At 40.7% G+C, this 26,486-nt stretch overlaps 1 protein-coding gene across 2 annotated transcripts in view; it reads left to right on the forward strand.

Annotated features, from left to right (window-relative positions):
• The first annotated feature begins 3,591 nt into the window (after positions 1–3,591).
• The window catches only part of SPATA20 (spermatogenesis associated 20), a 48,534-nt gene continuing 25,639 nt past the window's right edge, over positions 3,592–26,486 (forward strand). The window contains exons 1-12 of one of the 2 annotated variants that reach the window (XM_063293220.1): positions 3,592–3,743; positions 8,618–8,755; positions 12,029–12,093; positions 13,311–13,465; positions 13,555–13,698; positions 14,443–14,644; positions 14,742–14,872; positions 15,559–15,663; positions 18,940–19,014; positions 20,504–20,716; positions 22,127–22,319; positions 24,322–24,490. In XM_063293220.1, coding sequence (XP_063149290.1) covers positions 3,646–3,743; positions 8,618–8,755; positions 12,029–12,093; positions 13,311–13,465; positions 13,555–13,698; positions 14,443–14,644; positions 14,742–14,872; positions 15,559–15,663; positions 18,940–19,014; positions 20,504–20,716; positions 22,127–22,319; positions 24,322–24,490 — 1,688 coding nt within the window. In that variant the 5' untranslated portion in view covers positions 3,592–3,645. Of the gene's footprint in view, positions 3,744–4,045; positions 4,194–8,617; positions 8,756–12,028; positions 12,094–13,310; positions 13,466–13,554; positions 13,699–14,442; positions 14,645–14,741; positions 14,873–15,558; positions 15,664–18,939; positions 19,015–20,503; positions 20,717–22,126; positions 22,320–24,321; positions 24,491–26,486 lie in introns of those variants that run through there. The other variant, XM_063293221.1, reaches the window with a different exon arrangement.

A 26,486-nucleotide genomic window follows, 5' to 3' on the forward strand; every position in this document is an offset into this window, starting at 1 on the left:
GAAGCTTCAAAAACTTGACATGACACAAAAGATATAGTACTGTATTGCAGAAATAATACGTAAACAAAAGATCTGTCTGCTGCAGAATTCAGGAATGAAACTCTGTTTATATGTCAGCCGAAGGTTTAAACTGTAGGCCTTTTCTTCCTTTTCTTTTCAAGTCAATAGACTTTGGGCCATTCTTTTCCTAGCCTGCCACTTTGGAGATACCTGTTCCATATTTATGTAACCCATCAGGCCTGAAAATCATTGGTTCTCAGCTGGCAGCAACGTGGAAATGGCTTGCTGTTGCCTTTTACAACAATGTGTTTTTTTCAACTTCCCAGTCAAGCCTACAGTCCTAGTATTTCCTAGAAGTCTCCTATCCAACTACTAACTAGATCTGATGCTACTTAGCTTCTGAGCCCAAAGTTGGTTAGGTGCTAGTCTAGCTGGACAGCTAGCTCTCCAAGCATGTTGGTTTTTCTATAATGACAATAAGTAAAACTTAAGTTATTTGAATTCTGCATCCACACTCTGAAACTTCACAAAAATTGTATAGTAGTTGGTTCCATTGGCATTCCTGCTTTCGTAAGAGGGAATAGCTTAAAATGTCTAGTTACTCATGGAATTTGCCACCACAAGATGAGATTTCATCACCAACTATATGACTAAACGTGGAGGTTCTGCTGCTCTCATGCCTTGCTTGTGGGTTTTCCTGAGACATTGGTATGCCATTGGAAGAAACAAGATGATAGACATGAAAGGTCTTTGAACTGACCAAGTAGGGTTTTCCTTACGTTGTTTTGGTGATGCCAGCATTGTGCAACCTGGAGTCCTGAGATGTTAAAATCTAATTCTAATGGCCGTGCACCTGGGAAAGCATGGTCTGTCATGTCTGAAGGGCCCCAAGGCTGGTCTGTGCTAACAAAGTAAGAGCAAAGCTCTGCTGTACAACTAGGAAGAGATGTTCATTCTGTTGAGAACCGATGGCAAAGACAGTTTGTCAAGTATTTTCAGAATGTTAGCAGCCATTCCTCCAGCAGCTGCATTTTCCTTTCCCATCCACTCTATTAAAACCACTATTTTGAATCATTTTTAAAACTCTGTTTTAACCCGGCTTTTAGCACAGTTCTAGTTGGCTTACAGAGAAAACAAATGTATTGAAAAGTAAACTGTAAAAAGCAGCCTAAATAAAATGAATTTAGACCTGTAAAAGTCAGTCGCTTCAGTATCTTGCACCTGCTGTCTTATGTGTGCTTACAGAGGGTAAGCGATTGAATATAATGGTGCGTTTTGAAAGCAGACATGCACGTGTCAGTCATTTCGGTATTCAACGTTCTTCACAGACAGAATTCTAGAGTTGGAGCAGTAGCAGAGGTCGACTGCCATACCAAATACAGGACGCTCCATATTTCTAGGCGTTCATACCAGAGCAGCCAGAAATTAAAGGTTTGCAAAATCTGAAACACAATGTGCATGAGACTGGGAAGGGCAAACTTGCAGGCCTCCAAAAGTTGTTTCAGTTCAACTCTCAACATCCCTCACTACTGACTGTCTAACCCAGCCTTTCCCAACCTTTTGACCCTGGAGGAACCCGTGAAATATTTTTCAGGCCTCAGGGAACCCCTGCACATTCAGACTCAAATATAGGCCAGAAGCTACAAAATCACCATATTCGTTTCACGTGTAGGCCTGTATATATGCATTAACAATGTTCTTAAACTAAAAATAATGAAACTTCCCTTTTTAATGTGAAGTTGCCCAAATTTGAAATAATTGTTTAAATAAATTGTGCAGGGAACCTCTAGTGACCTCTCGTGGAATCCTGGGGTGCCACGGAACCCTAGTTGGGAAACCCTGGTGTAAGCTGTCCGTCAGAAGGATCTGGAGGGCTCTTGTTTTTCCATTAGTTTAGTTGCTCAAGGGGGACCAGTGCAGTCCAGCAGAACGTATTTCTAAATAAAATAAAAACAAAGATTTCTACTTCACCCAGGCTACACCTCAACAGTTGCCTCAGGAACAATATTCTTTCAATTCATGCCCCCTCATCAAAAAGTCACTATTTTATTTTCATAGTTTCTTTTTGAAATTGCTTTTCTTAACTGCAGAAATAGAAAAATCAAGGATCAATCAGAAATAGGAAAATCAAGAAGGCACGGAGCAAATTCTTTAATTACAGTGCTTTTCATTCTGTCATCTCTTGCACAATGAATATTTGACATGCCAAAGGCCTCTTCCCATTGCATTTGTTTTCAGGCATCATAGCAGAATCTCATTTTGCTTTTACTGCAGTGGACTCAGGATTATATGGCTAGGAGTTGGTCCTGAGTGTGCCTCCTTCCCTTTTAGATTCTGATCTTAAGTTTAAATCTAAGTGTATTTATTTACAGAAACCTGGTCAGATCAGCAGGCAAGTGAGTCCTACAGTTTCTGCTTCTACAATTGCTGAGTCAAAGGGCAATGGCTTTTCCTGCTGGAGTGAAAGTAAATATATTGGCTAGGTTCACATATCACACTAAATCATGATTTGTTTTACCCATGTTTTATTTGCAAAGCCACAATGGCTGGGTCTACACATTCAAACTAATGGATTAATGCTATTAATCTGCATTTTGAACCCGTACAGGAGAAGCACCACAGCTCGGTATGAGTTCGCTTGCTTTCCATATACATGGTGCCAGTTTTAATCTACTCGCTCATCCTGTATCTCCAGTAAAAGATCAGAAAAAGCATGTCCTTGAAAACTTCTGCCTCTTAGCAGTATTGAGAGACAGAAGGGCCATAGATGAGAGCAGGGCCTGCAGAGTATCTCTAAATCATTTCTGAAAGACTGGTCATGTAGCATAATAAGACCTCTCTGATCTGGCTGTGGGAGAGCTATTCACATTCGGAAAAGTCGGTAAGGTCGGGCTAGATGGATGATTACTGTAGTTTGATACGAGACTAAATGATTGCCATCTACGCAAATTCTAGCCTAGCCTCCAAACTGGTACGAGGAATGCTTATGCCCTGAGGATCCTTGCATTTTGCAACAACCGCCTTCCTTGCGGAGAAAGTGGCTTTGCGGATCCTGCTTCGAAATTCTCAGACTGACCTGCTAGAAAACGACCATGCGTACTAGGATGCCTCGTCAAGGTGTGCGCTCCTTCGAGTCAGTTGTTCACTCGTGGTGACTGCCTAGATTAGTCCCTGCAGTTTTCTTGGCAAGGTTTTTCGGAAGTGGTTTGCCACTGCCTCCTGCCGAGGGCTGAGACAGAGTGACCGGCCCAGGGTCACCCAGCTGGCTTGGAGTCAAGGCAGGACTAGAACTCACCGCTTCCCCGTTTCTAGCCTGATGCCTTAGCCACGACACCAAACTGGCCTCGTCAACAGGCATCCAATTTATTTCAAATAATGGCAAGGAGAGCCGACCCCTCCCCCTCCCCCTCCCCCTCCCCGTCTGTCTTTTGCTCTCCAGGGCCGGGATCGAAACGATCCTCCTCCCGCCCCTGACCTATCTCAAAACAGAGCTACACCCCTTCTGTGACGCTGGAAGAGAGCTGTGAGAAGCCGGGGCAGGACTCCCGGTGCTTCCTTCCGACTAGGCAGCGCTATCCCTGACCCTAAACGTCCCTTTCGGCAACGCCCTTCGTTGCCCGGCAGCCTCTCCCGCCGCCGGAGACGATGATTTCCGCCCCCGTCGCGCTTTGGCGCCGCACGAGCTGCCCCCTGCTGCTGCTCCGCCGCCGGGCCGGGCAGAAGCTGATCTCCGGGATACGCAGGTATCAGGGCCGCGCCGCAGAAGCAACCGCAGCTCCCCCTCCTCGCCCTAAGTCCTCGGCCTCTTGCGCTTTTTAGTCCAGGCTGGTCACGTGCTGGCGATGTTTACATGCGGATCTCGGGAAGAAAACCGATCTGGCGCAAAAGAGGGAGGGGAAAGGGTTTCTCTCCGGCCCGGAGGAAGCCGTGTGTCATTTGACTCCGCTTTTGCTTGACTTCTTCGTCCATACCTGCTCTTCCTAACTGCGTGGTACTGGCTCGGCCCGGAAGAGACACCCTCTTCTGTTGCCGTTTAGGAGAAGGCGTGGCTAGCTTTAACCCAACTCGGATCTCTGTTGGACTGATCTTGGCTGTTTGTATGTCTGCAGCAGTAGCTAGTTTCTACTTCTGAAGCCTCGCCGATTAGGTTTCCCGTAATGAAATGCATAAATTTAGTGGAACATAGAGCAGAGGTACCTGTGCGTTCTATTCGAAAAGTCTACAGTTTACAAGGCACAAACTGCCAACTTCCTTTTCTCCGGCACGCTGATCAGTAGCGAGCAGGCTGCAACTAAGCTTTGCTTCTCCGCCTGCCCGTTCTGTTGCTGCCATGCAGTGATGCATACCAACCTTTTCAGGCCAATGTTGATTTTTGAGAACAGTTCAATTGCTTTCTCGGCCGTTGTTGATAATTAAGTTTTCACTACATCATTATTATTGTACTGTGTTGGTGTTAACTCCCCAGGTCTTCTTGGCCAACTTCCTATCCCTTGCTCAAAAACCCATGTAATTTTAGTCTGAGGGTGAACAAGCCGTCCTTTACAAAGCTTTATGAAGCTTTGAAGGGTTGAATCTGGTTAGAGTCTGAAAGGGAGACTTTAGCCTGTACTCCTTAAATTCTATGATAGAAGAAAGTTGGGGTATAAATGCCCTAAATAAAAATTAGTATTTTAACACACTGCTGTGAATAATGATGCAGAATAAACTGTTGATTCCACTGGGTTATCTGCCTTAGTAAATACTGCTTTTGAGATAAGTTGTTTCGTTTTGAAACTCAGTGCCAAGTATCAGCAAATTTGTCCCAATACTTGTAACAAAAAATGCTAAAACTGCCCCTTACAGAATAAGCAAATTAGCAAAGTATGTAGAAATCATCTATGAAGCCAGACAAAATTAGTCTTGAAAGCCATGCCTGGCAAGATTCATAAATGTACACAAAATTGTTTACTTATTTATCAAATTTATTCACTGCCCATCTCACTCAGCGACTCTGGGTAGTTGGGGCTAATAAGTTATGGTAAGTTAAGCCCTGTAGACATGACATAATACTCATGTCATACTCAGCTACTGTAATCATGTGAGTTGGAGAAACATTGGAATTGTGGCCAAGCCCATCTAGAATGTGTCGAGTTGGGAAGACTGACTATACTGTAGTCTATTTTGTGTAGAATACTGTTGTGTATCCAAGAGTCCCCTAGAAGATAGATGAGCATTTTCTTTGGCTCTGAGGGACTCATGCAGTGCTGAATTGGGCCAAAGGCCACACAGAATACTTGCACACATTCACACGTAGCCAAAGCTCCTTCCCTTTGCTGAGATTGCAAAGAAGGGAGGTTTAAAAGGGCCCCTTCCCTCCCCCACCCCTCTTGCCCGCCATCTCCTAACTTCTAGCATTTGAGCCACTCTTGTTTCTTGAAGGCCCTCTTCCTGTAGGACCAATGACTGCAGTCCTAACATGAAGCCAGAGCATCAGATGCCTTGATTTCTGCAGTGAGAAGAACCTTTGGCTGCTGGGCCTGATGGAATCAAGGGTGCTGAATAAATTGGCAGCACAGTAGTAGCAACATCAAGGGAGGAGTCAGGAAGAGGTGTTGACCCAAACAGGAGCGATGCATTCAAGGCTCTTGCATGACAGTGTGCAGCTTGAGGGTTGTAATTTGTCCACTGCTGCTGAAGAAAAATCTCAATAACATTTTGGGAGATCTCTGGTGAAAACTGAAATACTTAGTTCAAATCTATAGGCTCACAACTGAGGTTGTATGACATGTCTCACATATACTCTATAGAAGTGATAAATAACTCAGCTAGATTCCCAGCCATATGTTTATGCAGTTAAAAAAAAAGGCAGATTCCATTAAATAGTGACAGGGAATAAAACAGAAATAGGACAGTATAGTGCTATAAGTATACCAATATGTAAAAGGGTCTCTTACTGAGTTTTTTTTCCAGAGGAGCAGTCTTCGTTCAATACAGTGCTTACTCCAGTGGATCCTTACTAGCAATCCAGATCACATTCTGGAATGTGGGTGGAGTCAGTGCCAGTTTGAAAATCCTCAGCTTGGATATGGATTACTGTAGTAATGATGACAGAAACAGGCAAGGGTCTTTGAAGAGGGTCCAAGAGAGGCTGTCCCATCACAGTTTTGAACTGAGCCAACTGTAGAGAAGTATAAGGCATTTTATCTTTAGCTCTATTTAATGAGGGGCTCTTTTCTAAGCATCCAAGGGAATGCTTAGAAATAACAGATATTTGAATATAAAATACCTCTGGCACCTCAAAAGGGAAGGAAGCTTGATGTTATCATTGAATGTATTTGAACACCTTCCATTTATTGTAGTCCTGGTTGATCTTAGGCCTCTTCTTAAATGTAGGTCTCACTTGCAGCTTCATGGGTGTACATGGAGCAAACCAGGAGGATAAATGATAAAATGTGCATGATGACATTGTCACACATATAACAAGGTTTCCCTACTTGCATCAGAGGTTGGGTGCGCATACATGTGGATGGCATTTCCATGATCGTGTCACTGTATGCGTGTCATCAGTTTGGGGTCATCATGGATTGCCACTGTACAACTTCAAGCAGCTGCCCCTATTTTATTGGTATTGTCCACAGCTACTACATCTAAGATCCTCATTTCTTTCTTTTGCGTAACTGCTCATAATATATAAACGATTCGTACCTAATGTTCTCAAGTGCTTGAGGTTTTCTATACATTTTCCCCAAATATGTTCAGTTTTCTACCAAACATTTGAGCCAAGCATGATGGATTCTGCACATCAGAGGTTCTATGCATTACTGCTTCCTGTGCCCTAACAGAGACGTGGTGTGTGTCTTGACAGGCCACTTAGTTTGTTCAGAAGAAAACAATGGTAGATTTCTTCTACCTCCTTACTTTGAATCTCTACAGCATTTAGAAAGTTTTAGATGCTTGAGTAATCATCAGTAGCCCTAGATAACAAGTGCAGATTACAGACATTCCAGGGGAGATTATGAGAGTAAGGAGGATGTTATTGTTCCAGGAGTGGGGCAGAGAAAGTGATTTATAAAGCAAACAGCAGGAAAAAAAAATAGTAGAAAGTTCAGGAGTGATGAAGTTATTGCAGAGCAAGAGAGAGGCCTGTTTGGGGCTCGTGGGCTCATTGATAATTTTGAGAGCCTCTCCTGAGCACATTCACAAAATGGCTGCCAATTATAAAGCACCCATTCTTCAAACTGGTAGGGGCTGGCACTCGGCTTTATAGCATGGTAGCTTCTCATTAAAATAAGTAAAAAATAAAACCATCTGTAGAGGAGTAGGAAACGTGCTTGCAGAAACCAGTGACTCCCTGAGGTGTTCTCTCCCTTATGGGATTTGACAAAGTGTGGCGGCGGGGGAGGCTGGAATACATGGACAGTTTCTGCCCTCCCCAGTGCCCCCTGTGCATGGCTTGGGTTCGAAATCCTCACTTTCTTCCAGCTCAGATGCTGGCTGTGAGCTGGGCATGGTCTGAAGAGGCCTGAGGTAACTGAAGGAAAGTAGTTGTGGATCCGAAGGCCGCTTCTGCCGCCTTCCTCATAAAGCTGAACACAAGTTTCGGAGATATCCTGTGGGGTTGATCTGGGAAGAGAATCTTCTCTATTTATTCATTTCCTGTAGCCCCCCTTCCTGGTTAATTCGTAGTAACGTGGGACAAAACTTTACCATGGCCTCAGAAAGAAAGGAAACAACCAAATGAAGGGTAAAACTGCCACCTCCAGTAACAGACTGAAATGCGATTAAGAAGAAAGTGTTGATCATCAGTCTTAGTGTAGAGATGAAATTATATTTATTCATTTATTTATTTATATATTTTCTATCCTGCCTTTATTATTTTTATAAATAACTCAAGGAGGCAAACATACCAAATACTCCTTCTTCCTCCTATTTTCCCCACAACAGCAGCAACCCAGTGAGGTGAGTTGGGCTGAGAGAGAGTGACTGGCCCAAGGTCACCCAGCCGGCTTTCTTCTTCTTCTTCTTATTATTTTGGGCAAGGTTTTTTGAAGAGTGGCTCCACCAATACAGAAGGCCATTGGCTTTTCAATGGCTGAAAACTTCCTGGCTTTCCTTGTGATAGATGATGATAGGTAGGTAGGTAGATTCAACATTTAGGAATTTTTCTACATTTTGACTGATGTCCTGAAACCTTGAACTAAAAATATCTTCCTTCTGTTATGCTTAATGTGCGTAAAAACACAATTTACTTCCTGAGGCCTACGCAAGGAATTCATTCTGAAGGAAGCCTGTTAGCCTGAAATCCATATGCCTAGTGATTCAGGCTGGTCTGTTTGCTGCCTATGCAGATTTGAGTCCCCCCAACTCCCGAAGAAAGCTTGCTTGCTTATTTATTTATTTGTGGATTCAGACTGGTCTGTTTCTTGGCAATGTAGATTTGAGTCTGAAAAAATGCCAATTGGTTTGTTTGTGGAATCAGATGGCTCTGTTTCCGGGCAATGCAGTTTTGAGTCCAACAAAATGCCAATTGAGGAAGTATATACTATATATTGCCCTAGAAACCGGGCTTGAAATCCAATCCACATCTAGTTGCTTGGGAAAGAAGCTGACTGCCTTCTGTCTGTGTTTCTTGTCGCAGGACAATTTTTCTGAGGACAGCCTTAAGCATGGCCACAGGGGGAAAAGGCAGCCACTCCAGCAACAGTCTCCATACTAACCGTCTCATCCATGAGAAATCTCCTTATCTCCTTCAGCATGCCCATAACCCTGTTAACTGGTAAGGAAACCTTTTGCCTTTCTCTTAGTAGGCACTAAGGAGTGAAGTGAAATAGATGGACTTTATCATTTGGGGAATTTCGTGGATGCTGTTCTGAAGAGTCTGCTGTTCTCCTTTAGTATTTCCAGCTGCCTCCAGATCTCCCATTCTCATAAAAAAACATTTTTCCTCCTGTAGCTCAGTGTTCTTCTCTACATGGCACCCTCTCAACTTTCAAATCCAGATCCTAAGCTTAATTCTTTCTTTGTTTCTGAATTCCTCTGTTGCTTGTTTCTAAGCTCTTCATTTATCTTATCTGTAAAGGAGATGAATCTAAGATTTATATAACCATATCTGTTTGTACTTCTCTCGTTATCCTTGTCTTTCTCTTTTATTTCTTTTATTTTCATTCTTCTCTATCATAAAAATTTGGTCCTCCTCCTCCATTTTTATTTTATTCTGTTCCTCATATTAGGAGGTTATGTGAGACTGCCTAAGCCATAGTGTTGACCACTGAGACTCATCATTGCTGAAGATTGGACAGATGGCCGTTAGGGACAGTAACTGAGATCTCTCTTGGATAACTAGGGAGGAGCTGACAAAGTGCTTTGACCTGGCCCAGGGTGTGCTGTCAGCACCTCTTTAACTCAAATGTGTTTCCCAGGACTGTGTAGCTACTGTGTGAGCCCAGGAAAAGCTGCAGCTCCTTTGTGGAGGGGCCGATGTACTTCTGTACCTTTTCAGCTCTGAATCTGAAATGTGACGGATTCCGATAGAGAACAAAAGGAATCTTAAAATATTTTATTCACACGGTTGTTTTAGCAAGATAATTGTTTTTCTTCCATTTTAATTGTCTTTTATGTTGTTTTATCCTTTGTGCCTGCTGTTTGGGCTATAGTTAATCTTAAGTTTTAAAAAAAATGTATGTTGTGACTATTTTGTGTATATTTTATTGGAGAAAAATGGACTGTAAATGACCGGGTTGCTCTATGCCTTGAGGTGAAGTCTAAAAATTTTGACCAGACTGAAAAGCCGAGATATGTTTGTGTTCGATTTCAAGTGGCTTTTGTTCTGTAAAACTTAACAATCATATATACTAACGTGTCATTTGTTAACATTTGAATTAGGATATTGTTGAGTTTTTTGACAGAAGGGTAAGGAGAGGACTTTTGAACAATTCAATAAAAGTTTTTGAAATTGCTTTGCTTCTGATATTACTGTCCAGGCTTTTTATCTTTTTCTTTTTTGTTTAAATTTACTTCTATATTACATTTTATCACTGATACAGTCATACAGTAGTTGGTTTCTTTAATATAGCCACTCCTTGTTAGCAACTACCTTGGTTAGCAACTGTTTGCAAATAAGATGGTATTAAACAGTAGTAAAAAAAAATCATTTTCTGACCAATGTGAGCACTTACGACCAAATTTCTATGCCTGACACGACACATACTGGAGTGAGAGTAACACTGGCATTGATGCATGAGAGAACTTTATCTAAATGAGATGGCAGCAACCGGTGATCTTTGCAGCATTTCTCTCTCTGAGTCACATGATTTACTTCGTGACCATTTTGCTTAATGACAAAGTCGCTGGAAAATGCAGTCGCTAAAAGAGGAGTGGGTGTAAAACATTTTTTTAAAAGCTAATTTTGGCTATGAGATTAGATGTCAGCCTTCCTAGGTAGACCAGACAGGAAACACACCCAGATGAGCTAATTCTGCTTTATTGCATGGCTACATTAACAGACCCTTGCAAGTCTGAAAGTACAAATCTCCTGCTGTCTCTTTTACAGCCTGATAAGTTAAGGAGGTTCCTTTCTGAGTTTCTTTCTCTGTCCGTTATGCAGCTGTGGGCTATGCCCTCTCTTATCTGATCGTTCCCTAGGCAGCATCGCTTTCTCTCCCCGCTGCCATCTTTCCCACTTATCATTACATTAGAGTCCTGAAATCTGCAGTTCTCTGAACCTATCTTCCAAGAATGCCCATAGAAAATAGTGGGATGCTTCCCATTGTTTATTTGTTCATTAGATGTATAATCCACTTCCAATAGCTTAGGGTGGCTAACATGGGGGTCTCCTTTAATTTTATTGGTACAACAGCCACCGTATAAGGTAGGTTAGTTGGAGAGAGTGACTGGTTTAAAGACATTCTGTGAATTTCCATGTGGATGCATCTGAATATGGGTCTCTCCAATCCTAGTCCAACACCTGAATGACCAGAACACGCTGACTGTTGTTCACTACACAGCAAGTTACTTTTAATTAATATTGTTTCATGAATACTTAAAATCAACAGCAGCAATGAGCTCAAATTCTAAGTATACAATCAACACCTAGGTAAAGGTTTCCCTTGACATTAAGTTCAGTCGTGTCCGACTCTAGGGGGCGGTGCTCATCTCCGTTTCAAAGCTGAAGAGCTGGCATTTGTCCTAACAGCCAGGAACCACGCTGAGACAAGGAATAGGTCTCTAGTGTTTTATTACTGCTACATTACAGAAAATCCTAACAAACTGAAGAAGCGTGGGAAAAACCCAGACAGATAAACCCCAGAGACTAAGGTGGGCCCGATCTGTGTCTCTTTGAATGGCCACCTAATTCCTCAGTGCTACGCATGCGCTTTACAGCCTGGATGGGAGCCCCCTGCTCGCCATCCTCACTCATGACAGCGTTTGTCCGTAGACAGTTCCGTGGTCATGTGGCTGGCATGACTACACGGAAGGCCGTTACCTGCCCGCTGAAGCGGTACCTATTAATCTACTCACATTTGCATGTTTTCGAACTGCTAGGTTGGCAGGAGCTGGGACTAGCAACGGGAGCTCACCCCATCACGTGGATTCGAACCGTCGACCTTCCGATCGGCAAGCTCAGCAGCTCAGCGGTTTAACCCGCAGCGCCACCGCGTCCCCTCAATCAACACCTAACCTGTGCTAAATTGCTCAGCCCCCCACATACTTAAGCTGGTGACTAGCCAGGAGAGTTGCTTTGGCATAGTTCCAGGTCTTATCAAGTGTGTTATTTCCTGTGCAAATAATTCTCAATCACAGTGGGAACTCAACAGTGGAGGAAGGCTTTGAGGTAGCACCTTTTAGAATGCACATGGTTTCTTCTGCTTGACGGGAAATGCTGGACTGCAAAGCAACAGCGTAGAACTCTTCTGTGGACACTGCCTTATCTCAAAATGATTTTCATGCAGTTAGAAAAGGCAGTAGCCTCTTACCTACATTTAACATAGGTATATTACAAGGGAAACACTATAAAAAAATCCAGCCTCTTTCTTTCCTCAATTTTTCTCAGGTATCCATGGGGCCAGGAAGCTTTTGATAAGGCAAAGAGAGAGGACAAGTTAATATTTCTGTCAGGTAAAAAAGGAATGGCTTTATTTTATACCAGCCGTGTGTGTGTGTATGTGTGAGCTTATAGATAAAAACAATACTATATCTTTGAGAGCAGTTTGAAATCCAAGAGGATAAACTTGTGGATAAAGGAATGAATGTTGTTCAAAGCAGATCTTCAACTGCTCAGATTTTTTTTTCAATCTTATTTTTTTTCTGGGGGAAAAATTAGAAGCACATCTATCTTTTCTTCTTCTTCTAAAATCTTTATTTCTTGATATGCAGTTTGCATCTGTAAAGAGCAGGAGCTGACACTGCAGAGATCATCAATAGATTTCTAATGGATAAGCTTATTTCATTAGAAGCCAAACCATTTGTTGTGTAAAACAACTGAGAGTTAGACTATGGGTAAAACATACATGTTGGAAGAACTGGGGTGTCTTGGATTTCTTTTTTTAATAGCAGTTCTGTTTGAGTTTGTTAGTTAGTTTGTTTGTTTCATTAAATTTGTTATAGCTACCCACTCCAGTAGACTCTGGGTGATGTAAAAAATCCTAATACACAGTTAAAATAATTAAAAACATAGAAAACATAGAACATGACAGTCTGGACTAAAAACAAGTATACCAATAAAAATACGAAAGGGCCTGCACAAATACATTCACCCCAGGCCTGGAGCAAAGTATTTCCGGAACTCCAGGAGAGTGGGCACCATCTGTATCTCTGCGGGGATGCTGTCCAGAGGGCAGGGACAGTGACAGGGAAGGCATGCTTCCTCAATCCCACAAGATGACAATATTTAATTGAGGGGACCTGGAACGTACAAGTAAACATGCAGTGGAATGAAACCTAAAAAGGTTTGTCATTTCCAAGCTTCTGTTATTGCTTTTCCTGATTCAGCAAGTTTTATAATCTGATTTCAGTGTTTAACTATATTTATCCAGCAGCTTTTTACTATTATACTAGTTCTTTGTTCTCAGAAGTAATATTCTCATTTTTTAAAAACCTATCTAGGGTTAGAATCACTAACGTTGCTTATGGTCAGCAATTCTTGTTTGATCTTCTGTTCCTGTTCTTGTTTTGCTCAGCCCCTTAGATTATGCTGAGGGAGACTATGGGTGTATTTCTTCTTAGACTCCCACCCTGTCCCTTTCCCTTGGATTAAAAATCAACACTTTTGAAACTATGGTTAATCACTTTTTTTCATAAGTAATCTTTCTTTAATTGATAACTTTTATTTTCAGTTGGCTATTCAACTTGCCATTGGTGCCATGTTATGGAGCAAGAATCCTTCCAGAATGAAGAAATTGGTTGGATTTTGAATGAGAATTTTGTGTGCATCAAGGTGGATCGTGAGGAGCGTCCAGATGTTGATAAAGTTTACATGACCTTTGTGCAGGTAGGGAGTTGGAACTTAGAGAAAATTTTGTTATTTCCAGAACAGATTAATGAAGAGAATCTAATCCATCTGATTCTTTTTTTCTGCAGGCGACCAGCAGTGGAGGTGGTTGGCCAATGAGTGTGTGGTTGACTCCTGATCTCAAACCATTTGTAGGTGGAACTTATTTCCCTCCTGAGGATGGAATTTATCAGGTTGGCTTTCGGACTGTTCTGCTTCGCGTCCTAGAGCAGGTATGGGATTCAGGATCCACAACTGTAAGAAGCTGAATGTGTCATTGGAATAACACATGAGAGATTAAGCTACATAATTGTTAGTGCCAATTTTGAGCTTTTACTTGAAGGGTTTATAAGAGATAATATAAGAAATTAGAAGTTTTAGTTTTAAGCCCAGGGACAACAGGATTTATGGAAAGAGAAATTGAGTTATAGACAGAACCTTCTAATGGAACATATTCCATGGATAGAAATCAGTGTTGGTTAAAAAACCTCATATTTTTAATATTTTACATCATGTTGCATATCTCTGAAGGCAGGTAATAAGTTAACAAAAATGTCAGCAAACATTTTTGTGGATTAAAAATCCATGTAGTGATTTTTTTCCTATGTGGTCATGATGAGAGGTAGCATCTTAGAGCACTTCATTGACTGAGTTCATACATTGTGCTAAGCCATAGTTTGTTTAACCTATGTTTATTAAAGGAACTACTATAGGTTGCGTTCACACAATACTCTAACCCATAAGTCATGGCATATAACCAGAGTGGCTCAATTTACATAATACCAAACATTTATGTGTGAAAACTCAGCCAGGGTAGATTCCCCCTAATGCGTTGCTATCTCATTTCTGAATTGATATGTGAGAAGGAGCATCTATGATGTCAAACCATTTTCTGGAGCAACTTGAAAAGATACATAATTTGATAAGGCATGTATAAATAGCAGCAAACTGTGACATATCTTCTCCCCACTCCTCAGTGGAAACGGAACAAAAGTGCCCTTTTGGAAAACAGCCAGAAAATCTTGTCTGCACTGTTAGCTAGGACTGATGTTGGTGCTCGAGGGGAGGAAGCACCCCCACCCTCAAAAGAGGTGACAACCCGATGTTTCCAACAACTGTCAGAGACTTACGATGAAGAATATGGTGGATTCTCAGAATCTCCCAAATTCCCTACCCCAGGTTAGTTCAAGACTGTCTAGCTATTTCTGTAGGAGGAGCTAGTACTACATGAGCAACTGACTGAAATTCATTGCTTTACTATTTTCTTTTATTCCAGTCAATTTGAATTTTCTGTTCTCCTGTTGGGCTCTTAATCGGTCAACCACTGAAGGAGCACGAGCACTTCAGATGGCCCTGCATACACTCAAGATGATGGCATGTGGGGGTATTCATGATCATATTGCTCAGGTAATACAGTGATTTGAAACTTTTCATCAAGGGATTCAGAAAGAATGTTTGTCAGGATCTGGTGGTCAAGCTCTACTGTTTGTCTGCCACTTTCTCGTTTAAATGTGTGACTTCATAAATCTGCTTTCCACTTTGAGAAGGTAGATAAAAAGCACGATCAACAAACACAAAATTGCCATTGGAATCTAATGATTGTTAAAAATTGTGGCATGCCCTTGAATTCCAAAAATACTACAAAAATACTGCTATCATAGTGTGAAACATTCCATTGGATTGGTATAGGGGTGACAAGGTTTTTTTTGGTGTATTATTTGTATATGATGGTGATGTGATTCTGGTAGAATCCTCACACTCACCCGTAGTGCTTTCTCCTACTCCTTTTTTCTTTGTCTTAGGGAGGACTGGCTTATGGGGAATGGAGAGTTAATTCTCCCTTTCCAGTGTACTGGCTAGTAAATGTTTATGTTCCTTGAATGAGTTACATCATTGCAGATGTAACCATATTACCACTAGGCCACCAAGTTCTTCTGATCTTTTGGTGACCAGTGAACTAGTTGGCCTGATCAGTGAACTCTCAAAATCATTCATCTCCCTGTTTTGTGCTGTATATGCAGAAGATTGAATCATAGTTCTTACAAGGCACAAATAATGAAAAGATTCTTCTCCACCCCCCAATTCTCCTGCAGGGGTTCCATCGCTACTCCACTGACCAACGTTGGCACGTCCCTCACTTTGAAAAGATGCTGTACGATCAGGGTCAGCTGGCAGCAGTTTACGCCAAGGCATTTCAGGTATTCCTTACCAAGATCTTTTGGCTACCGTATCAGGGCCTGAAAGAACTGATGAATTAACCCTGTTCATTTGAGTCAGAAAGCAAATTGTTTTGTAATGGTGCCTGGGAGAAAAAAAGTTGGGTGACTCTCGTATTTTTACTAACTTTGTTTCTTTGTTTCTTGCTGATTTAGATGAATGGTAAGGGAGAAGTAACAGTTTTACCCAGGAATAAGTCTTGTGATCCCTATTAGCCACACATGTGTGGAATAGTAATATTAGGGAATACAGGAAACCTACTGTTCAGTGTGATACGGTTGAAAATCTTGGGGAAGTATATTTCCTTGTATCTGGAACGGCAGTTGAGATTCAGATCAGCCTTTGATAGTTGAACTAGAACATGTTATTGTTAACCAGTAGGGTGAGTCCTTGAATCCTTTTTAACATTACATTCTCCACTTATTGCTGAGTGAACACGGAGATAACAGTGAATTGTGGGGCAAAAAGAAGAGGGTGAGGCAAGAAGAAGCTATTGTAGACAGACATTTCTTTAGCTCAGTTCTTGCATCCAGGATTCATCAATACAGGTACAGACAGAACAGAAGGGAAAGGTTTCTTCTTTCCTTTGTTCCTTTTATGGCATCTGTGACAATTAAGGGGAATGCTGATACTGTTTATACAGCTTCCCCATGCCATTGTTTCTTACTGCCATTACTTTTGGCAGTAATGTTGGCTTCCCAAGAGTGTAATGAAAACCAAAAGCCACATTTAGACATACCACTTCGTGCGTTGTAGAGCAGCCAGTATTTACATAGCGTTGTTGAGTGGAGAATAAAACAAGAAGCGGTTCACTGGCATGGAAAATGTTGCACTTTCTTTGGGGCAGACATGTTCTGGGATTGAATGAATTTGCTTAGTGCTCCAGCCAGAATTACCTCTCTATGAAAGTTTGGGGTGGTAGCACCTTACAGTGCCTGAATCTTCCAATAATATCTTTCACATGAGATTTACAAGTGTCATAGGTGTATCCAGCCACCATCATGTTAGGCTTCATAATCAAAGGTAAACAATTGATAGGGGAGGATCTTCTTTTTATCCAAAAGGAAACTAAATCAGAATTAAGTGTATCTTCCAGTATTCACTTTATGCTAGCAGCACGGCAGTATACCTTTTGTTTTCTAGGCTTCCAAGAGAACTCACATAATTATATGATGTCCCTGTTCTTCGTAGCCTCTTCCCAGACTCTATTTGTCCCTTCTAACTAATTTGTTCATTTACATTCCAAAAACATTCTGTGTTAATCCCTACCATTTATAATGCCACTCATTCTCTTGAAGTTGTGCAAGTATCTAAAAATAAAAATGCATCTGAGTTATAAGGTCTTGTGAGAAATCCTGAAAGGCTTTAAAATAGATACTAGAGTCATACTAGAGAATATATCAAATATATGTTAGTACTTGCATACGTTTAGATTTTAAAAAAAATAAATTGGAGCCATCAGGTTTCAAATCCATGCATCACCATGATATTACAAACTGTACTTGTTTTTCCCTTGTTTGTTTTCACTTCCTGCTGCTTAAAATTACAAAAGCAATAGTTTTGAAAGCTGACTGTTCTTCATTTTAAACAAAAATAGTAATGTCATTTCACAAATGTTCTGTCTTCTGTGGTTTATATCGTGTACCCCAGAGTTGGACCTGCAACTAATTACTGTTTGTTTATACAGAAGGCAAGGCCTTCTCTTGTAGCAGTATTTTTTTGCAGAATAATCTCCCATGAAAGGTCTACCAAACATGCTCCATTAAAATCCTTTGAACAGCTGTATTTTTGTTATTTGCTCAGGTGTTGTGGAGAAATAGAAATTGAGACATACTTTTATTTAGGTTGGTGTCAATTTACAACTGTGTTTCATTATGGGCTAAGAAGTACTAATATTTTAATATATCTATACTCTGATACCTATGGAAAACCTATGGACTGGCCCATCTCCATAATCTGCAGAGGCTTAAGCATCCTGCTCACTTTCCTTGCTTGTCCAGCTGATCAGATAGACATGGGAACAGATTACTGCAGTGAAGGATGCAAGTAGAGAAGCTTATAATTATTTAGAGATCCTTATCAAAACATCTGTTTTCCATATTATTGGTATCAGCAATGATCATCCCTGTGATAAATAAATACATAAATATTGATGTGATGCTGCTGTATTGTTGTATTTTAATTTTAAGTTGTATGGATGGCTCTTTTAAGACAAAGTCTGATTTTAATTGGCCATTATCAAGTTCCCCAGATACAGTTAAAAAGGATTTGCAACTGTGAAATTCACAAGGGTCTATAACTGCCTGAATCTCACAACTGGACTTAATCAGGAATTTTGTCTACATTTATTTAAATAGTAATATTTGTGAAGTATATTCTTATGGATTTGAAATTACATTCATGGAACCTGGGCAAATGATTCCATGCTTGTCCATATTCTTAGGATTCCCAGCATGGTGCCCACCAGGTTTCTGCCCCAAGCTGACTTAACTTTTTAAATAGATCCTTTTATTTATTTAATTTTAAGGAAGCAGGCATGCCACAAAGCATTAACCTTTAACAACATCTTTATTTGCAAGGTTACTTTTTGGCTCCATATGGGCTGTATTCTTAAAAAAACAAAAATGGGGAGTGGTGATTCCAGCCCATTGCTTTGTCTGGAAATGTGTCACCTGTCCAGGAAAAAAAAAACAATTCTAAGACAGTAAAATAAGGGGATAGTATAAGGGTAGGACATAATCTTATCACTTTGTCTTCTGTAGATGGGCGTTTTGTGACTGGTTGTTTTCCACCTTAATAGCTGTTTTAGGAATAGTCAAGCCCTGTCTCCTTGAAGCTATTTTATATTAATTCCCACAGCAGTTTTTCAAAATTCTAAATATACTTATTGGCCAAAATCCATATCACATATAAGTTTAAATGATTTTAAAAGATTACATGTGAAATATTACAGCTGTAGAGTTATTAGAAATTTTTCAGGTGTGAAATAAGAACACTTAACACCATATCAGGATATCCTAGCACCCAAGTTGTGTCACACTACAAATGTAAACTATTTCTCTTCAAACTAGCAATTACATGCTTTGCAGATTCCAGCCTAGAAGTTAGGCAACCTATGATCTCATGGTTTTGTGTAAGACTTCTCCTTACTTCCAGCTCGGCTTTTTACATTGTTTGTTCCAAGAATAGAATTATCAGGTAGTCCTTTCCTCCCAATTTCATTTTTCTGGAATAAAATTTTCTTGTGTTTTATGCAGATTTCTGGTGATGAATTCTTTGCAGACACGGCAGCAGACATTCTGCTTTATGTTTCTCGGGATCTGAGTGACAATGTAAGGCTTATTGCTATTAGATGATGATAAACTGTTGACTTGCCAGCACCACCCGGAACAGATGCAGCTGGACAGTCTAGGATCATGGATTATTTGAAACAATATCATTTTTTATTTTTATTTTTTTATTTAATTTTTATCCCGCCTTTATTATTTTTTATAAATAACTCAAGGGAGTGAACTTACCTAATACGCCTTCCTCCTCCTATTTTCCCCACAACAACAACCCTGTGAGGTGAGTTGGGCTGAGAGAGAGTGGCTGGCCCAAGGTCACCCAGCCGGCTTTCATGCCTAGGGCAGGACTAGAACTCTCAGTCACCTGGTTTCTAGCCCGGTGCCTGAGAAAACTTGTTCAGAGATCGTTTTCAAAGGAAGAACTACATTCTGTAGTACAGACTAGAAAGGAGTCTAGTGCACTTCTAGACAAATACTGTAAGCTATGAGGACACAGACATTTATGGAAAAGCATTATGTTTCATCTCATACCATGAGATAATAGTTTTAACAGGCTCATTCTGACTACTAGCCCTGACAATTTCATCATGGCAGAGGCTTGTCATCATGATTGGCAGTTTAAATATTTAGTGGTCAGAGTTCTGATCCATTTGTACAGTATGTTAAGGAGCAACATACTGTAAGAATTTCCAGGCAGTTATTTTATTCATCTGCCCCACCTTTCTGCTCAAACAAGCTGACTATGCTTGCTTGGTTTTCTGGGAGCTATAGTTCATGAATGTGTGGAGGATCAAAAATTGTCAGTCCTACTTAGCCAACTTGCAGTTCACCAAGCTAAACACCTGGCAGTCCGCTCAATGGACATCTATTTTCCTTGCTTTTCTGATGGCAAGTCCATCTATTGTTAATATATGTAATGAGAACTAATAATAGACCAGAAGTCATTGGGACCTCCCAGTGCCTTGATTTTCTTTTGAGGGGCAGAACCTATCTTTAATGTTTGCAGTGTAGAAGACATTTTGTGCCTATTATAGACATCACTCAAACTTTGGGCTGTGAAATACCAAACTAGATTCCATGCTGCACCCACTCCTCATTTAGCTACTTATTTGGTTAGTGACCATTTGCAAATACGACGGTAATAAAAAATTCATTCTCCAACCAATGCACACATTTATAACCAAATTTCGTGTGCCTGACAACACACACTGGAGTGAGAGTAACACCGGTATAGCTGTATGAGAGAACTTTATCTGAATGAGATGGCAGCGTCTCTCTCTCTCTCTCTCTCTCTCTGTCATGTGCTCACTTAGCAACCATTTTGCTTAACAACCTGGTTGTTGGAACGGAACTTGGTCGCTAAACAAGGAGTGGGTGTATTAGGCAGGCTCATGATTGCAAATGGAGACTTCCTAATTACGGAGTCCTTCCGAAGTAGTCCCGTTTCTCAGGCAGATCTCACTGCCTTGCATATACATTTTAGAAATGGGTTGTGCATTAAAGTATATGCTAATGTTAATTCTTTGGTTTTCAGTCTGGGGGGTTCTACAGTGCAGAGGATGCAGATTCATACCCTACAGTCCAGTCAGAGCAGAAGCAAGAGGGTGCATTTTGTGTATGGACAGCTGAAGAGGTTCGGCAGTTCCTGCCAGACCCCATTGAAGGGATCCCAGAGAAAAAGATTGTGGCAGATGTTTTCATGCATCACTATGGAATGAAGGAAGATGGCAATGTGAACCCAATGAAGGTACAGCTGGGAAGGGGAGGTTTAGTGTGGGTGGGAGAGTTGAGTCCCTTATTATTAGGGACAACAAACATATTACCAGAGGTGCCCCTGTCATTGCTTGCCACAGGATTCTTGAAATAGTTCTGATGAGAGAATGAGCTCTCATATCTCAGAATTCAGGATCACTAGTTCTTCTCAAAGCTGATAGGATACAAGAAGCTTTCATTTATTGGAATAAATGTCCAGTCCAGATCATCTTGCCCTTTTTTATTCTTTCATATACTAATATTGTACAGGTAGTCCTTGTTTAGCAACCACAATTGGGACCGACAACTCAGTTGTTAAGCAAAGTGGTCTCTAAGTGAAACTGCTACTATGCTTATGATCTTACTACAGCTTTCCTTTGCTTTACAGACCTGTGAAGATTGTAATGCAAGGATTGGTCGTAAAGTTACTTTTCCATCACTATCGTAACTGCAAATGGTTGCTAAACAAGGCAGTCACTAAACAAGGACTACCTGTACCCATGAGTTGCTCATTAATACAATAACCGTCTTCCATCCTGGCCTGTCTTGAAATATAGCCTTGAGATCAGTGGAACTTTGGCTAAGAGAGGCTTAGGGAAATAAGCATGAAGAGGCTGCTGGTCCTAATTAAAACTTATTTCTAGAACACACATTTTGATAGCTTTGCTTGCTCTGTCCTGATTGTATTGAGCTACATTGTCTTTAGCTGATTCATTGGGCTACCCATTTTGCTCTGGGAGTGACTTATCAAGGGAAACCTACATATCTAGATGATCCCACAGAGATGGTGACCAGACAATGTTGCATGCTCACTTGGTCATTCTAGGAAGAAGATGGTGGGGGAAAGCCCTGTGGTGCTACAAGAGATGCAAGAGCTTTTTAAAGGAAAAGATTCAGTCATCAGTTGCTGTCTAAAATAAGGCAGTACTGATTAAACAATTGAAGCTGGACTTGAAAATGAATTTAATTACTTGATGCCCCCAAAGTAGCAGAAAGAGCTAGTGTAGGCTTTATAGGTAATTCAGTCTTTGGACGGAAGAGAATAATTATTTAGGAGGCCCAGGAAGGATTGTTTTCTTTTGATAAGGTCATGACAGGGTTGTGATAGATGAATTAGTTGGGGATATTCAACCTTTTTCAAATGGCAAAACCTTTGGAATATTTAAGAAATGTTGCAAACATCTCCCCAACAGCCACTACAGGAGGAATGTTTAGTCACATAACACACATATTAAACAATCAAACAGAAAAAAAGAATATTGGATGATATCAGTAAAATTTCCCATCTGAGAATATTCCATTGATGGGCCATATCATCTCTTACCACATTTCATCATATATCGTACTACCAAGCGAGGGCTTAAGGAGGCACTCCCTATTCTCTTACACTGGTCTTTTTTTTCAGGACCCTCACAACGAACTAAAAGGAAAAAACATTCTGATAATGCAGTACTCTCTGGAACTTACAGCTGCCCGATTTGGGCTGGGGCTGGAACAGCTGAAGACGTTGCTTGTTAAGAGTAGACAGAAACTATACAAGGCACGGACCCAGCGGCCACGGCCCCATCTGGACAGCAAGATGCTGGCATCCTGGAATGGTGAGGCTTCTTCCTTTGCACTGTGCTCGGTAACGCCCTTACCAAACTGCACAGATACGCGGAAGAATTCTGTGAGAGGGAGAGCAGTATATTTGCTGTGGGAAGTTCTTCCATGGTGCAGCCATTCAGGGGAAATAATTTGGTGAGCAGACTTAACCGCACCTGGTAAGTCTATTTCTGTGGTGTTAGAAGGATAGTCTGCAGTGCCACCAAGGTTATCTGTCGTTTTTCCACTTTCTCCTGGTTTTTGATCTTTTCTCCTTTTTTTCTTCTGGCCAAAAGTACACTGGATAAGAACTGTTTACTGAAACTTTTTTTTTTAAAGAACTTTATTAGGTTTCGAAATATATCGTTAAAATACTAAGTAGGAAATATAGAAAAGCAAGAAGATAGAACTAAAGCAAACAGAAAAAAACTATAAAAGTGCAAATAGAAAGAAAAATAGAAACAGAAAGTGGCTTCCGACTCCCTCCAGTACAGATACACATACAAGTTTCCAATATAATCTCTTACCATTATGTAAACCTTAGTAGCATTATTTCTATCAAAACAAGCCATTCAATCAGTGAAACTTAAAAACAATGCATCATCTTTTTCTAATACAAGCAAGTAGTCTAAAGGTGGTTTCCAAGTGGAAATAAATCCAGAAATAGTATTTCCTCTTATTAATGCCATTAATTTAGCCATTTGGGCCAAGTCCATTGATTTTATAATCTAGTCTTCCACTGTAGGTATTTGTGGATCCTTCCATTGTTGTGCATGTAAAAGTCTAGCTGCTGTAATCATATATAGAAGCAAAGTCCCATATTGTTTTTCCAGATCCTTCTTCATCAAACCCAAAAGAAACAGTTGGGTTTTTTTGTAAATCCACTTTAAGAATCTTTTGTATAGTAACACATATTTGATCCCAAAATTTTTTTGCCTTCTCACAAGTCCACCAGAGATGATAGAAAGTTCCTTCACTCTGTAAGCATTTCCAACAAAGATTCATTACACCAATGAACATGAAGTCACGAAGAGTCGGAAGCGACTAAACGAATAAACAACAACAAAAAATCAGGAGTTAAATACCAACAGATCATCATTTTATAAAAATTCTCTTTTAGATTGTAATTCAGAGTGAACTTCAGACCTTTGTTCCACATGTTTTCCCATTGCTCCAACATAATATTATATCCAAAATTCCTAGCCCATTTAATCATACAGTCTTTAACTTGTTCATCTTCTAACTTCATCTGTAACAATAATTTATACATCTTAGTAATAATGTTCATCATTATATGTTCATCATTAACGCAACTGTTTTGACAGCAGGGGGCAGTAGCACCTTTTCTGGCTTTGAGGAGCCAGAAAAAAATCTTCCTTAACCCATGAAGGTGTTTATGTTATTGTAGCTTTTCACATTATATAAACACAGAGAGAGCACTCCTCTGCATTATAGAATGAAGATACTTGAACATGTAATGGAAAAGCAATAGACAAGCTCGCTTGTTATCTGCCTTGACAATAGTTATGCTGTCCAAGTAGTTCCAGAATTCACAGGTAGACTTTCAGAAATCTTCCATTTGAGTTTCTAAGTTCATTTTTAAAACAGTGAGGGGAAAAACCATTCAAGGCCTTGGAGGCTTACTGATGGGTGATCTCTGAAGGCAACTGTATTACCAAGTGGTATCTTCTATGAGTGAGTGCCACTGGAGCTATAATCATTGTGTCATGAGTGATGAAGACACTGTTTGTCCTCTTTTTTCCTGAATTTCTGATTAGGAGCAAAAGAAAGCATGTAAAATGATGCTCTGCTCAGTGGTGAGTGAAGCATTTGAGAAATAACAGTCTGCTTTTACCTTGTCTTTAGCATATGTGAAGAGAGCCATTTTACGGAATAAGTGACTTAAACTGATTAGACTACTAGGAGACTTGCTCTGGGTCAAAAGAAATTAGCTTCTGGTTGAATATTCTGAGGGTGTGAATTCAAATGAGCACTCTCCACTGCTTTGCCTTCTAGGACTGATGATCTCTGGCTTTGCTCAGTGTGGAGCCATCTTAGGCAAGAAAGAATACATTGACCGAGCTGTATGTGCAGCTTCCTTCTTGCGAAACCACATGTTTAATGCCAGCAGTGGAAAGCTGCTAAGAACCTGTTACCAGGGCCAAGGCAACACAGTGAGCCACAGGTAAGTGGCAGGCAATCCCAGGCACTACAAGGCAACCCCAAGGAGAGAGCTTGGGCAGAGGGAGAATGTGACTTTTCCCCAGGGATGGAGTACCTGCTATACATGCCGAGGTTCCATTCACTCTCCTGGTTCCAGTTAAAAACATTAGCTAATAGGCAATGGGAAAGACTTGTGCTTGTGTCCCTGCAGAACTGTTGCCAGTTAAAAGCAAAACTGTATTGGGTTGCATGAATAAATAATCTGACCTGGAAGAAAGCAGGCTTCCTTCATATCCAAACATGTGGCAACTGCATTTTTGTTTCTGTGATGCTGAAGGAAGCGTGCATGAGAAGAGGCAGCTGGTATTGGAGAATGCTAGGCTTAGAATTTTCCTGAGGAGAGAAACCTGCCAAGCCTGCAAGATAAAACATCTAAGGGCATGCTAGGCAGATGTGGCCTATATATACACACTTTAATCTCCTCACAAATCTGAACATGAAATTTGGAGTTTCCAGCCTGGTTTTTTTCCCTCACGTGATCCTTGGCTATATTTTTAAACTATCTGAGCTCAAAAATCCAGATGACATCTAGATGGCATGATATACTATGCTGCCAGCTAGTGGCCAACCAGCTTTTTGCAGTCCAGATACCACAGCCATACTTAAACTGGAGATACAAATTATAAAGAACAAAATGGTAAAATTCTGATATTGATACCTATGGATTGCAGGTCGAATTAGCAGTGGAACATCTGGCCTTAGTAATGATAAGTAATTTTTCTTTTTTTAACATGTTTTTGTTCTTGCTATTATTTTTATTGTTCTTATCATTAATTATCTATGTGCTTTAACAAGCTAGTGGGGGTATAATACATTTGCTTATGTGTTCAACCTGCTTCATGTACTCAATCTCCTGTCCGTTCATGGAAACAATGTACCACTAGGCCAACTTGGCTGAGGTTGAAAGAGGAGGATTTGGTTTAAGAACAAGCCATAAGCAAATTGATGTCTGAAATCACATTTCAGATGATGATTTCCACTTTGCACTTGTAAGATAAGCACTATAGAGAACTGTTATTTAAATGATAGCATTTAAACACAGACCTGTTAGAATATGCTGATCATGTATAACCATATTGATACTAATACTTTGTGCCTAACTTGTAATGCCAACCATTAGATAATGCCATGGTATAATGATAATGTGGTTTTATATGGGTAGTCCTCACTTAACGACCACAATTGGGACCAGCAACTCGGTCACTAAGCAATGTGGTTGTTAAGTAAGACATCACGTGACTGTGACTTGCGATCTTACTGCTGGCTTCTCCATTGACTCTACTTGTTGGAAGCTGGCTGTGAAGTGCACAAATGGTGATGACGTGACTGCACAGACACTGCGATGGTTGTAAGTGTGAGGACCGGTTGTAAAGTTACTTTTTCAGCGCCGTCGTAACTTCAAACAGTTGTTAAACAGGGAAGTTGTTAAGCAAGGACTACCTGTACCATGTTTGTGTGAATAGACATGCATGAAAGATGGAGTATATGAAGCCCATCCAAATCAGGCTAGAGAGGCAGAAAGCTTTGTTCTAGAAGATTGCAGCCTACTTAACCTAGGTAGAATGATGGCTTTGAAGGAGATACAGCAAAAGTCGTTTTCAAACCAATAGATGGTTCCCATGTGAACTCGATGAGATAGAAAAGTACTAAGAAGCATGAGAAAAGTGCCAAGATGGGGTTGCCAAGCCATCCCATAGGAGAAAGGACTGTGCATGGTGGTGTCCTGCTTTAATTCTTTGGAACTCAAACCTAGCCTGCCCAGCTAGGCTTTAATTTGGGTAGATATGAAAGGGCATGGGTATGTGAGAGTGAATGGAGGTTTTAGTTAGTGAAGAGTAAAAGCTGTAAACCTGTATTTGTTCCTATGTGTCTTGAGTCTGTGGATGAGTAAGAGTTACCAGTAGCACTGGAGGCATTATAAGACCCTCTTGACAGACCATTGGGATTCCCTGTGGAGG

This window comes from Candoia aspera, chromosome 2, assembly GCF_035149785.1.
Source record: "Candoia aspera isolate rCanAsp1 chromosome 2, rCanAsp1.hap2, whole genome shotgun sequence".
Classification (NCBI taxonomy): Eukaryota; Metazoa; Chordata; class Lepidosauria; order Squamata; family Boidae; genus Candoia; species Candoia aspera.